The following is a 15413-nucleotide window of genomic DNA, read 5'->3' as shown; positions in this document are numbered from 1 at the left end:
CTGGGGAGGGGGGCCCGGGTAGTAACTGCATTGCGAGATGAACGGGGGAGGCTTGTAGCCACGCAGAAGGAAATTGGGCAAACTATTACCAAGTATTTTGCATCACTCTATTCATCCACCCCATTACCCAACGAGATGTTAATGCAAAGCTATCTGGACAAGGCAGGGCTTCCAACTTTGTCCAATCAAGAATTAGCTACGCTTAATGCCCCTTTGACCCTGGGCGAATTACAACAGGCAATTAAAAGATTAAAGCTACGTACCGCCCCAGGCCCTGATGGGTTCTCGGGGGAATACTATAAAATGTTACCCCTGGATGCCCAGGTAGCTCTCTTAGACTACTATGCTGTGGTGATAGATGGAGGAAGCTTCCCCCGACATGCCAATACTGCTTTAATTACGTTGATACCAAAACCTGGAAAACCCCTAGATAAAGCAGAACACTTCCGACCAATATCGCTACTAAACGTTGATACTAAACTATTAGCAGGGATATTAGCTGAAAGACTTGCCAAATACTTACCTAAATTGATTGGTGCTGAACAGGTAGGGTTTATACGAAATAGGCAAGCAACACATAATGTCCATCGCCTCTTACTAGCTATGGCATCCTGTCAGGCAGGAGGGACTCCATCTGCAGTAGTGAGCCTAGACGCCAAAAAGGCGTTCGATAGGGTGGGATGGGAATACTTATTTTCTACTATGAAAGCTATGGGGATCACAGGTTGGTTTTTACAGGCAACTAAGAGGCATATTTTCAAAGCATTTTGGGAGGCTAAGTTCCATAGGTTTCTATGGAACTTTGGGAGGCTAAGTGCTTTGAAAATGAGCCTCATAGGCACTTTATTTTAAGCCGGGAGCAAGGGTCCTAGTCAATGGGATAAGAGAAAATGAGTTTGAGATCATGAGGGGAACTAGACAGGGTTGCCCCCTCTCCCCCTCACTATTTGTGATATCCCTAGAGCCACTCTTACGTACACTCATGGGCCACAGAGACATTTCAGGAGTCAAGATGGCTGGTAGGCCCGTAAAAGTATTGGTTTTTGCTGATGACTTATTATTAACTATAACAGACCCACCTAAGTCTCTGGCAGCCTTACTGCGGGAAATAGACAATTTTGGGCGGCTCTCCGGGTTTAAGTTAAATCTGTCTAAGTCATCAGCTATGGAAGTGGTGGAGGGTGGCTGCCCTGGCTGGAAGTCTGAATTCCCTCTCAGCTGGGAGAAAGACTTCTTCAAATACTTGGGAGTCCGTATACCAGCAGACTTGTCACGTACATATGACCTTAACTTACAAACTCTACTAACTGACACCAAAGTCAGTCTACAGGCCTGGAGCACACTTCCTGTGTCCTTACTGGGGAGGATTGCACTCTTTAACATGATTATTGCCCCCAGATGGATATATGTTTTTCAAACTATCCCCTTATACTTGAGAAGGGGGGAGGAACGGATGTTAAAAAAGTCATTTACAAAAGTTTTTATGGAAGGGGAAAAAAGCCTGCCTCCCTGTTTCCACCTTAAGTATACAAGTGGAATATGGAGGACTAGGGCTTCTAAATTTAAAGTTCCTTAACATTGCCAGCGGAATGCTGCACATAAATGATTGGTATAGGAATACAAGTGATTATACTAACACATCTTTGGAGTTGAGCTTATCCCCAAGGGTACACTTTAGTAATTACTTACATGGCACGGGCGTACCTATGCCATATGCTTTACAACACTCTGGGATTATGAACACAGCAAAAGCAATATGGAGATGGGTATGCCGGTTGCATCAATTTTCTGTGAAAATAACACCATACCTAAATACTGACTTTACAAAGCCAGGATATACACATCTAAAAATCTAAAACATGCATATAGCAACGGACATGGTCTAAGCGTGTTTTGGGTGGGAGACTGGAGGGAGCTAAAACATAAATGCTTATTTCTCATGTCCAAACAGACTGACATCAGGATTTATACCTGCTACCTTGGACATCTAGGTTTCAGAGAAGTGCTCCTATTGAGTGGCACTCCACTGGAGGGATTAATTCCCCAGTGATTTATGTACCCCTTTCAAAGAAAGACAGGCAAGGGATCATCTATTTTAGAACCAAAAACGTCTTAAACATCAATGGGGTCAACACAGTCAGGAAAACATGAATGTACTGACACATGTGTATGTTCTGAAACAGCAAGATACATGGATATGTGCTAGGAACATACATAGTCGGTGGCTGTGTTCACCCCAATATCTGCTTAATGTTATGCCTGATATTCAGAGGGCCTACTGTATCTGTTTAGACATGATCAGACCAGCCCTTGTTCTTTTTCAATGTTCTTTCTGTTTGCTCTTTGTGTTCTCAGGATGAATTAATATTCTTTCTTATCATTGATTATTTGGTGTTCTTTTCTGGCTTTTAATTTTAGACTGTGAACTGCTTTGACCTACTTGTCTAGCAAAGGCTGTATAGTAAATGTTTAATAATCATAAACATAAACATCAGTGAATATGCAGTTGTACACGTAAACAAGTAACTTACCCATTTACTGCCGGAAGGGTTCTGCGTTGAAATCTAAGTGTATTCCTTAACAACACACGTAACATAATTGGCTTAACAAGCTAATCAGTGTTGATAATAGAATTTAACAAGCAATAATGAGTACTAATTGACAATAATTAGAATTTACGCTCACAGCTTGCTAAGCATATTCTGTAATGAACTACGCCTAAATTCTAATGTGGGCAGGGTTAGGGGCAGGGAAATGGGCATTTCAAAATTTATGCATGTATAGACTACGGCCCAGTGCGCATAAATCTACACACAAGGATTTATTACACGTTTTCGTTGGTGCAAATGGAAGTGTATAGTTTTCGGCACTGGAATATCAACTAAGTGTGTTCGATATACTGTGCCTAAATCTAGGTGCCACTTATAGAATATGCTTAGCCGGAAATGTTTATTGCACTGATTTCTTAGATGCCTTATATAGAATCTGGCCCTGCGTTTTGTGAAGTCAACCTAAAAGGAAAAATGATCTGCACAGCAGCTCAATATCATTGCTATTCATTTAAATTTAGGCCCTTCCCCAGCTAATCTTTTTCATATATAGCAGGGGTTCTCAACCCAGTCCTCAGGACATACCTAGCCAGTCAGGTTTTCAGGATAGCCACCATGAATATGCATGAGACAGATTTGCAAACAAGGAAGGTAGTGCATGCAAATGTATCTCATGCATATTAGTTGTGGATATCCTGAAAACCTGACTGGCTAGGTATGTCTCAAGGACTGGGTTGAGAACCTCCCGCGGGAGGTGGCGGAGATGAAAACGGTAACGGAATTCAAACATGCGGGGGATAAACATAAAGGAATCCTGTTCTGAAGGAATGGATCCTCAAAAGCTTAGCCGAGATTGGGTGGCAGAGCCGGTGGGGGGAGGCGGGGCTGGTGGTTGGGAGGTGGGAGTGCTGGGCAGACTTCTACGGTCTGTGCCCTGAAAATGACAGATACAAATCAAAGTAAGGTATACACAAAAAGTAGCACATATGAGTTTATCTTGTTGGGCAGACTGAATGGACCATGCAGATCTTTTTCTGCCATCATCTACTATGTTACTATGTTACTATAGGTAACTTTTGGATAGACTTGTGAGCCAGATTCTGGAAAATGCACCCAATGTTAGTCCCAATGAAGTGCAAGGGACATCCGCCCCTCATCAATTTATAATAGACCTCACAATCACATAAATTATATGCTACAAACTGGACTCTTCCCGAAGGAAAAAGGAAACATTCTACTCACTCCAATACCCAAAGATGCAAAGAAGAGTGCCAGCGAACTAACCAACTACAGACCAGTAGCATCCATACCCTTAATAACCAAACTAATGGAAGGAATGGTAACCAAACAACTCACAAACTACTTAAACTAATTCTCAATACTACACGACTCCCAGTCGGGATTTCGGTCTAACCACAGCACGGAAACAGTACTAGTTACTCTCATGAACAAATTTAAACAAACGATTGCAACTGGCAAGAATATACTATTGCTACAATTTGACATGTCTAGCGCCTTCGATATGGTTGATCATGGAATACTACTACATATCCTTGAATATTTCGGAATTGGAGGAAATGTTCTCAACTGGTTCAAAGGATTCCTAACCACACGATCATACCAAGTGACATCTAATTCGACTACATCAGCTACATGGATAACTGAATGCGGAGTTCCACAGGGATCCCCCCTCTCACCGACTCTATTCAACCTAATGATGATACCCTTGGCGAAACTACTATCAAACCAGAACCTTAACCCATACATATACACAGACGACGTAACGATCTACATTCCATTTAAACAAGATCTAAAGGAAATTTCCAATGACATCAACCAAAGCCTACATATCATGCACACATGGGCGGACGCATTCAAGCTGAAGCTTAATGCAGAAAAAAACCAATGCCTGGTACTCACCTCACAACACAATATGAACAAATTCACCACTATTGACACACCAAAACTGAATCTTCCAATTTCAGACACCCTAAAAATTCTTGGAGTTACCATCGATAGACACCTAACACTTGAGAGTCACACAAAAAACACAACCAAGAAGATGTTTCATTCAATGTGGAAATTAAAAAGAGTAAGACCTTTCTTCCCAAGAACCATCTTCCGCAACCTGGTTCAATCGATGGTACTCAGCCACCTAGATTACGCTGGCTGCAAAGAGCAAATAACTTCAGACAGCTCAGAACACTGCAGCTAGGCTCATATTCAGTAAAACAAAATATGAAAGCGCTAAACCCCTACGAAAAAAGATGCACTGGCTCCCACTAAAAGAACGTATTACGTTCAAAATATGCACCCTAATTCATAAAATTATTCACGGAGACGCACCAGCCTACATGTCAGACCTGATAGACCTACCACCCAGGAATGCTAAAAAATCATCCTGCACATTCCTTAATCTTCACTTCCCAAACTGTAAAGGTCTCAAATACAAACTAACGCATGCGTCAACCTTTTCCTACCTGAGCACACAATTCTGGAATGTGCTGCCGCGCAATTTAAAAATGATCTATGAACTAGCTAACTTCCGAATTCTGCTGAAGACTCATCTCTTCAACAAGGCATACAACAATGATCAACAAATATGAACTCCTGTACATATATCCAGAACTACCTCCACTATATCTACCTGCCAAAATATTAACATGTTTTCTCATCATCACGCTACCCAAGAACCTCTTGCTATTATTAAATATATATTTTCTTATATAATTCTTATATTTCTTATATTTCTCTTACTATGTTTGCTGAAAAATACTATCATGTTCTATCATTATCATGTTACCCAAAATCCTTCTGTTATTACTAAATGTATACTTTCTAATGCATTGTCACTACTCGTGACGTATTGTAAGCCACATTGAGCCTGCAAAGACGTGGGATAATGTGGGATACAAATGCAACAAATAAATAAATAACTTATTCCATATATTTGATACTACTAGCTGTAGAAGTTGTAGTGCTGAGCACACATGTGGAGCAGCATTTTAGAAAGGATGTATTTATCAGAATTGAGATGTCCAGGTCAGGACGTCTCACTAGTATTTTAGAAAAAGATCTGCCTGTTCTAAAATACATGGAGAAATGCAGGGGAGGCCCAAGGCAATCTGCCACCTGAGCAAGGGTTGAGATGTTGCCCCTGGCCCCCCTGCTGCCACCCCAAATCCAACATCTCTCCTTTCACACTCTTTCTCCCAACACCCTCCCCACCCACCATTATGACCTGACAGCTCTCCCTCCCTCCCCCACCCACCACTATGGCCTGCAACTCCCCCTTTCCTTCCTCAACCCTCTTCCCCGAATCTACCTTCTTTTCCAAAAATCAGTGGCGGCAGCACTTCCCATAGGCTGCCCTGTCACCGGCACTGGCCTTTTCTCTCTACTGTGGCTCGCCTCTGAGGAAACAGGAAGTTACGTCAGAGAAGCAAGCCGCTGTAGAGAGAAAAGGCCGGTGCCGGGGTCTGAGTCTGGGCAGCCTATGGGAATCGCTGGCACCACTGACTTTTGGAAAACAAGAAAAGAAGGTAGATTCGAGAAAAGGGGAGAGGGGAAGATGCCAGACTGTGGCTGGTGTGGGGGGATGTCGTTTCACGAAGAGTGCTGCCTGATGCCCCTGCCTCAGTTAGCCTAATGGTAGGGCTGCTGCTGGAGAAATGGACATTTATATGCCAGTTACATACAGCAAGAGCATCCATTTTAGAACCAAAAACATCTAATATATCAATGAAACCATAAAACTTTAGATGCTGGCACAGAAATGTTTATGTTCTGAAATGTCAACATAAGCGTATATGTGGCAGAAAATAAATGCTAATGTTAGCAATTTTAGATACTTAAACATTTATTTTCTCTAAGCAGTTACACAATATCCCTTATCAGTCTCACATTCAGGGGACATCAACCATTGGAGGATTAAAGGAGTGACTTCCACTAATCCCTCTAGTGGAGGAGCACTACTTAATAGGAGCACTTTTCTGAAAACTAGATGTGCTGGGTAGGAGGCGTAAATCCCAGTGTTTATCTGTTTGGACAGAAACATGCATCCCCCTTCCGCACCAATTTTCGGCAACAGGAAAACGTTCTAACAGATGCAAGGCAGAGAAACGGGGCCAAAACGGCAGATCCACACAAAAACACACTTACATGCCCATTTATAGAATAGCAACTAAGTGTTTCTGCATGGATCCATACCCCTCCCATGGTATGGCCATGGGAGGGGTATGGGCGAGTCAGGGGGCGCTCTCTCAAAATGCGCACAGTATTATAGAATATTGCTGATTCAAACCCTGCTTGTGTGCTGGGATTTACACTTGGTCTCAGTTGGTGAAACTCCTTGCACCCAAAGTTGAGCGCGGATCTCAACACTACACATTACTCTATTAAGGACGCCAATTCCGGAACGCCTGTTATAGAATACAATTTTGTGTCGTTGTTTTTCGGCACCAAACTTTGAGCGCCATTTACTGAATCCAGCCCTATATGGTTATTTTTTTGGGCCCATCCTAGTCCCACTCAAAACACACACAGACCACATCCCCTTGCCATATGTACATTTTCCGGTTTTAGATGTGAATATTTTGTTTTATGTAATATAAATATCTAAATGCCAATTTATGCATGTCAAAAATGCGAATAGTGCTTCTAAATTATGGGCCAATGGCCCCTCCAATATTTTGCCCAACACAGAATCAGCAACTAGAAGGCTGGAGGCAGAGCCAGAGATTTCTTTGTTGGGCCCTTCCAATCAAAACTGTATTTCCCTTTCCCTGACTCACACTATCCATTTATTTTAGGCCTGCTATTCATCATATAAACATATAATTACATTTTTAGTCCACTCTACCCCTGCCCATATCCGGGCTTTCTTATATGGATAGTACCGGCTGTTAAGTCAGATATAGGGCACAACACTATCCATGCAAGTTTTGAAAATACACAGACAGTGAAGTTATACATTCATTGAGTGCTGGTGAATGCATAACTTCTTTTGAATAATGACTTGAAGGATTCTGTATGGAGGTAGAGATAAGGTACTTGCGGACAGAACTGAATGTGATGTAAATTACCAACTGTGCTTCTGTAGAATCAGTCAGAGTTGCGGCTGTATACACTTTTCTTAAATACCTCATTGGGGGAAGTTATCAAGGTGTGGTAAAAGTCAGGCGTTTATCGCACCTTGATTTACCCGTGGAAGTCACCATCCTGCAGTATCTCAGTACTGCAGGTTGCTGACTTCTATGTAAAAAGAATAAAGATGCTTGTGAGCCACTTTACAAGCACTGTTATTCTATCAGCACAGGAGCATCGGGCCGCCAAGCCATGGCCTGATGCTCCGAGAGCACATCCTAAAAAGGCTGGTAACCTTAGGAAGTTGTGGCCAGGACAGCCTCCCAAGCACAAATCCCTTCTATCAGTGCCCCAAATCAAGGTCCCTCCAATAGTGCCCTCCCCAACTAGAACCCCCAATCTGAAGGGCCCCATTAACGCTGAACCCTCCACCCAGAGGTCCCCCTCCCCCAGGCCTACTTAAGAAATTCACCAGTGTCTAGTGGGCCTGGCAGGAGTGATTCCCAGTTGCTCCTGCCCTTGCCAGTGCTGGGATCTAAAATGGCACTGGTGACCTCTAGTTGTAATGCAAAAGTACTGAACTGGCACGGGCGAGGGCAGATGCGAGTGGGAATAGTTCCTGCCTGGCCCATTAGACACCAGGGAATTTTATAGGTAGCCTCGGGGGGACGGGCTCTCAGGAGAGTGGGGGAAGCCTTGGGGTGGAGTCTTCTGGGGTCAAGAAGAACTTCCAGGTGGGAAGGGGTTCAGCACCAGTGGGGCCCTATAGTTTAGGGAGATTCTGTTTGGGATGGTACTACTGGGATTGAGCCTTGATTTGGGAGGGCCACTAGAGGGGGTATGTGATTGGGGAGGTGTACTGGCCACAATTATATCCTAATGTTGGCGCCCTTTTAAGGTGGTGCCCAGAAGCATCAGAGCACAGTTGGGTGGCCCAATGCTCCTAGGCAATAAAATAACCCCAGATCTTTGCTAGGGTTCATTTACTGGATATAATGCAGCTTGCAATGTGTACCCGGTGTTCACCACAAACTGTGATATAATATTTACACAGTAATGAGCTGCTTTAGATGCATTTGCATGTTTTTCATCTCATTACCATGTACCTCAGAGAAACCTAAATAATGCTGCGTTAGGGCACCACCACCAGCATTAAGGGGCAAATAATGCATGTTAGTGTCCAACACAGCTTGATCACTACCCCCTTAAGAACTTCAGCCAGCCATAGAGCTATAGTATAAAGCTAAACACAGAAGTGCTACTGAAAATATGTATAAATGCTGCTTTGAAAATCCACTTATAACTCTAGATGTCTAGTGTTATATCTAAAAATTATACCTGCTATACCCGGTACACAGACATAGGTTCAATTTCACCACTAAATGTATAACTTTTCACTTGCCTTCGCCCTGCCCCAAATTTCCTGACGGATAAATATGGCTACTGTATGGATAAACCCTCGCATTCTATATCTGGGCGCCAATCCAAGATGTCAGCCCAACTAAATTAGCTAACATGCCAATAATTGGGTGCTAACTGGCACTAATTTGGAACTGCGCACACATCTTGCTACACGCTATTCTATAAAAATCCCATAGCGCGTTTTCACAACAGCGCATAACCCAAAAGGGGGCGTGGCCAAGGGAGGTACATGGGTGGGTCAGAGGCATTACTAAAATTTGCGTGAAGCTTTATAGAACACCAAGGATGTGCGTCCAAATTAGGCAGTGGGAATTACACCTGGTTTCAGCAGGCTTAAGTCCTGGCGCCCAAATTGGCGCTCAGTGCTATTCTAGAATGGTCGTTCATCTTTGAGTGCCCATTATAGAATAGCATTGAGTGCCATTTACTGAATCTAGACCAACATGGCCAAATTTGCCAGTTTAATGGAAGAGTTATCTAATCGTTAGAGAAGAAGGCTTGAGAGTCAAAGAAGCCAGGGTTCAAATTCCACTACAGCTCTTTGTGATCTTGGGATCTTGCCAGGTACTTGTGACCTGGATTGGCCACTGTTGGAAACAGGATACTAGGAATAATGGACCTTTGGTCTGTCCCAGTATAGCAACACTTATGTTCTTATGATCTTGGGCAAGTCACCTAACCCTCCAATGTCTCAGGCACAAAAAGAATGTAAGCCTTCTGGGCCAGTGGCGTACCAAGGGGGGGGTGGTGGGGGCGGTCCGTCCCGGGTGCATACCGCTGGGGGGTGCCGCGGCGCGCGCCTGCTCTGAGTTCGCTGACTTCACACGTTCGCTGCAGCTCCCCCTGCCCTGGAACAGGTTACTTCCTGTTCCGGGTCAGAGGGAGCTCCAGCGAACGCGCGAAGTCAGGGAACTCTGAGCAGGCGCACGCTGCGGCACCCCCCCCCCCAGCGGCGTGCACCCGGGGGGGGGGGGTTCCGCGCTGCATCGGGGGGGGTGGGGTGCTGCACCCGGGGGGGGCAGGGCGCCGCCCCGGGTGTCCGCCCCCCTAGGAACGCCACTGTTCTGGGCCCAGAAGAACACCTACTGTCCCTGGTTATAACCCACCTTGCACTACAACTGAAATGCAGACAGATTTAACCAAGATTTAATTCTATTCTGTGGGTAATTCTTTTATGAGTCATAACCCTAGTGCTGAGGACACAATAACATGAAAAAGAAGCAGCACATTAACTGGTTTATTTCCTTACCTCCTGTAAAAACTTCTCATTCATTTGAGTAAACTGATGCACAGGAGGCCTGATACCAGACACCATCAATCCAGAGCTGTACAGTCTTGGGTTCGGCAAGTCAGGTTTAAATTTGTCATAGAAAAGGTTAGATGATTTATGGTCACCGCTTAATGCCCTTGCTTCTGTTTGCACTGGGACGTGGCATGCTGAGGGCCCAAATGGCAACCCACTGGTTTCAAGTGGCATATCAAGTCTGCCTATTGCCTGAGGATTTCTTCTAATGTAGGTAATGATTTTCGGTCTCACATGCTTGGGCTTAGGTGCGATTGGTTTTGTTTCAGTCTTCTCTTCAGACATTTCACTGTAACTGCACTCCGCCTCCTCCCTGTCAGTGGGACAAGGTTTGGAATGCACTAGTATTGGTTTTGGGATTCCGCTGTTGCAAGCAGTCTTGATAGGTGCTTTGGGGGATACGTTTAATGCCTGTGTACTCTCAGTGGGAGGTAGGACAGGGGATGGCAGTAGTCCATGGCTATGAAGTGCAAAAAGATCCTTTAAGCTGCAGTCTGACCTGAGGGACTGGTTGCTTACACTGCTTGCTGCCACAGGGCATGAGTGATCAGGAACATGTAAGAAGGAATGGGTGGACTCTGAAGCTTTCCAGCTGTCTTTTGCCTCACCTGGATGCTGCTTCTCTACAGTTGCTGTCTGTCTGTTCTGAAATGAAGAAGCTGAACCCTCCACAAGAGGTTCGCTACTGGCTGTCAGAAAATTGTTCTCACTGTCTGGATAGCTCAGATGCTCGGCTGACACACTGTCTTTATTCTGATTGTTCAAGGCACATATAGTGTTGCGTAAAAGTTCTCCTTCAAAAATTGTGTGCATATTTTCCACAGCTTTCAAAGACTTCTCTCCAGGTGGATGAACGGTATGTACAAAAGATGTATGGGCACTTCCTGCCTGAAAACCCGCTGAGACAGCTTCATCCATACTTCTGTTTCTATTAGGTAACAGCTTACCACTGAACTTTTCATTGTCAGGGGCAGCAGTGATAGGAAATTGGGGTCGCTGGTCCTTGTTGGCTACCACATATTCTTCCCTGATCAGGTGACCTGCCCTGTTGGAGCTGTCATGGCTGTCACTTGAAAACGCAGGGCACATGCTGCCAGACATTAATCTGTCAGCAGTCTGAGCTCCTGCTTGGTTTAACAATGGAACCTCTCCTTTATTGCATGTGTCTTGCAACTGACACTGGCTGGTATCTCTCCCCCATCTTTCCTCTGCCTGTGACAAAATGCTTCCCTTTTTTTGACATCCCAGCAAATCTACTGGGGTAACACTCTCAGATGTTTGTTGTAGGGACTGGATATGTGGCATCTCCAATTTTCTACATATACCCCCCTGGGCTAGGTGTGCTTCTGATACAGTAGAGGCTTCCTGAGGTTTGCCAGCTGAATTCTGATGATCTGTAAATGTAGGATGCCATGTGCTTTGTTTGTTAAAGTTTAAAGTCGTTCCTAGAATTGATTGGCATTCCAAAATATTTGTTTTCTTCATTTCTGAGGTAGTTGGTTTAGATACAGTCTTTTTCTCTTCTGAGGTACTGTCAAGTGAATGATAAGCCAGGGCTAAAAACTGATCTGTTAATGTTTTCTGTGATTTCTCAGTGCTACCCACTGCACAGCATGAAACATCACTGGAGTCCAGTGAGGAAGAAGGCAAATCCTTGAATAATAAACTCCCAATATACTCTGTTGTAAATGACTCTGTTCCGGCAGACAAATTACTGTATCCTCCCAAAGTCATGCTTTTCGATTCTTCAGTTTCCACTGTCTTCCCTAGGTTGTCCTTGAAAAATTTCTGAATAGTTTCTCTACGACCACTCACAGGAAAATCTAAACTGATATCATTGATATTATTCTGCGACCTGAATTGAAGCTGTCTGTGGCAAGCAGGTGTAGTGTTTAACATATCCTTAGCATCATCGGTCATATGATCTTCACTAGATGTCCTATTTATTGGATGCTGATGGCTACAGTCCTGTAGAGACATGTCAAAAACCGGAGACTCTTTACTGCAGACTCGAAGCTTGATGGGCTCCTTCCCCGACTGTTTAAAGTTCTCTGATCCACCAAAATACATGTTTTCCATTGGATCTACATCATCATATTGCTTGTCTTCATCTTCTAGAGTTCTCATATGCATCACAATTTGGTTGGCATTTGTATCTCCTGTACTCACTTTGCTTTCATTGTTATTTTTACTTTGGTTGTGATCGTCTTCAAGATTCGAGCAGCAAGTCTTGCTGGGAACCAGAGGTGCACTCATGTTGAGGTTTTAGGCAAGTTCCTGGTGGGAAATACACTCTTGTGGGACAAGGGCTTCTTATTTAGGAAGACTGACAGTGAAAAGGCTTCAATTAAAATGTTAATTGTTAATCCTTAGGCCAGGTTCTGCCTTTTCTGATTCTTCAACTCACACTTGTCAGCTTCACCTACTGTTATTATTTCATTTCACAGAAATTCTTAAATCCAGGCAGTCTTGAGGTAATCAGAGTTCCCTCTTACTGACAATCACTTAATCCATTTAACCTATTAAATGAAAAAAAAGAGATAACAATAGGTGGTTACTTAGATCTTCACATTACTGGCAATGCATAATAATAACTGCTTGGTGTTGTTTCTTTGGGATTCTTCCCCAGTGCATTCCTGCTGCTCAGTGTAGGGTATCCAGCTCCAAAAGCCACAGTGGCACTGTGAGCTCTCCCTGGCATATTATGGCTTTTCTAGCCTCTCCCCCCCCCCCCCCACCCCAGATTCATTACCCCAGTAACAGTTTTAGAAGAAGAGGCACAGATCACAGTTCTCTTTGGAGCCTGGTACAAGTATACTTAACACTGAACATTGGGAAGGCAGCAGATGTTATTTCTGTAGGATGTCTGTCCCCAACTGGCCTAAAGATGACTATTTAGGTTCAGAATCAAAGCAGGGCTTCCTGTGTGGGAGTCAATGGTGCTACCACAGGGCCATCAGCCCATCTCCATTTCATTCCATTACAGGTGCCTTAAACTCAAAATAGCAATTCATTTGCAAGATTTGTTATTTACTTCTTGTAATAATGTATCAAAAATGATTATTTGCTCTTCTTTGATGAAATACTTAATAGATTTGAATATATAATATGTTGAGACACACAGGAAAGAGGAGGGACAGATACTGGTAACCACACTAATAGGATGAGAAATTCTACTTAAGAGGCTCAGTCAGAATTCAGTATTCATAACAAGGATCTTATAACTGAAATGTAAAGAGGAGACTGTGTAATAACTTCTCGACTGAGGAAAAGGAAAGTGAATGTGTACTTTGTCCTGTCAAATACTTATTGAAACCTCTGGTAAATATAGGGCCAGATTCAGTAAATGGTGTACAAAGTTAGGTACCATTAAAATCCACGCTAACCCCAGATTCTATAAATTGCGCTTAGTGTTCTGCGCCAAATTCCAAGCGTAGTCTATAAAAATGTGTGCAATTTAATTGGCTTAACAAGCTAATCAGCATCAATAACAAGTCTTAAATACCAATAATAAGCAATAATTGGCAATAATTAGAATTTACGCACACAACTTGCTAAGCGTATTCTGTAACGCACTGCACCTAAATTGTAATGCGCGCAGCCAAAAAGGGGTGTGGTTATGGGTGAGAGAAATAGATATTCCGTGGGCATTCCAAAATTTACAAGCAGTGTTATAGAATATGCCCGTGTGCTTAAACTTACGTGCCAGCAATTACGCCACATTTCCCTTGGTGTAAATGGATGCATGTAGTTTTAAGCACTGTGATATCAACTAAGCGTATTCTATACACCGCGTCTAAATATAGACATCGCATACAGAATAAGCTTAGGCAGAATTATTGCATATGGAGTTTTCAGGCGCGATATATAGAATCTGGCCCTAAGCGCCAATTCTAAAAAGGTCACTTAGCACTAAGCAACCTTTATAGAATAGTGCTTGACACTGATTCTCACACCTAACTTTGGGCCTGAGGACTTAATACCTGCTGAAACCTGAAGGAAATTCTGGCACCCAATTGATAGCCATTGGCCATCAAAACCCAAGTATTCTATAGCATTGTGCTTTATTTCTGGGAATACTTCTGACCCGCCCATATCCCTTCCATGGCCCCTTTTTAGCTACACGCTATGAAATTTAGGCACCTAGTCTTATAGAATTGTGCACAGGTAGATCCGTGCTAATTCCTAATTAGTGCCAATTAATGTCAATTCACTGTTAACAGCTCATTAACTACTTTGTGAATGAGTCTGAGATCTGCCCAAATTTGGATAGCCTTTAAAGAATCTGGGGTAATATAGTGTGGACACAGGGCCTGATTTATGAAGAGGCTGGTAATGAAGATGTTTGGCTAACTGTGGGAGACAGTTGGACAACCTGCATAGAAAAAATCCTCCCCAATCGATCGGCTACATTTTTTCATGAACAAGATTTACCCAAGTAAAAAGAGATGGTGTGAAGGGACATTCCCAGCATGTAGTGTTGTGTAGTAACTAGGACGCCCTTTTACAAAGCTGCGCTAGTGGCTGTCGGTACGGTAATGCTGACACAGCCGATTCACTTTGAATGGGCTGTGTCAGCACTGCTGCATGGCAGCCGCTAGCGCAGTTTTGTAAAAGGGGGCCTAAGTAAATGTAACTAGTTACTGTACTTAAGCAAAAGTTTTGTTACTTTTACTTGTAAAGAAGTACACGATAACATTACTTTTACTTTTACTGAAGTAATAATTTTGCCAATTTTTACTACTTTTACTCAATTACATCTGATGCGTGCAATTAAAAGTAAAAAGTAAAAGCGGAAGCAAGATGTAAATTGATGATTCCTCAGTAAACCAAATGAAAAAGCAAAACTGGGAACAGGATTTTGCTATAGCAAATCTTGCCACACAAACAGTGGATCATCTCATCTTAAATTCTGCTATAAGAACAGTGGGGTTGCCTGTGTATGTTGAACTGGTTAATGGTCTCCAGCCAAACAGAACAGTGATGAGTTGAGTCACTTTAAAGCAGAGATGAAGCTAAAGGTGGTAACAATTCTTGAAGATATTCAGAGTTTG

The 15413-nt window shown here is 43.2% G+C and overlaps 1 protein-coding gene across 1 annotated transcript in view; it reads right to left on the bottom strand.

The window, feature by feature from the left end:
* The window catches only part of MTUS2 (microtubule associated scaffold protein 2), a 494757-nt gene extending 481919 nt beyond the window's left edge, over nt 1-12838 (bottom strand). The window contains exon 1 of the mRNA XM_030202400.1: nt 10306-12838. Coding sequence (XP_030058260.1) covers nt 10306-12615 — 2310 coding nt within the window. The 5' untranslated portion in view covers nt 12616-12838. The remainder of the gene's footprint in view (nt 1-10305) is intronic.
* Nucleotides 12839-15413: the final 2575 nt, after the last annotated feature.

This window comes from Microcaecilia unicolor, chromosome 4, assembly GCF_901765095.1.
Source record: "Microcaecilia unicolor chromosome 4, aMicUni1.1, whole genome shotgun sequence".
Lineage (NCBI taxonomy): Eukaryota > Metazoa > Chordata > Amphibia > Gymnophiona > Siphonopidae > Microcaecilia > Microcaecilia unicolor.
This window is presented reverse-complemented; position numbering and strand designations above follow the sequence as displayed.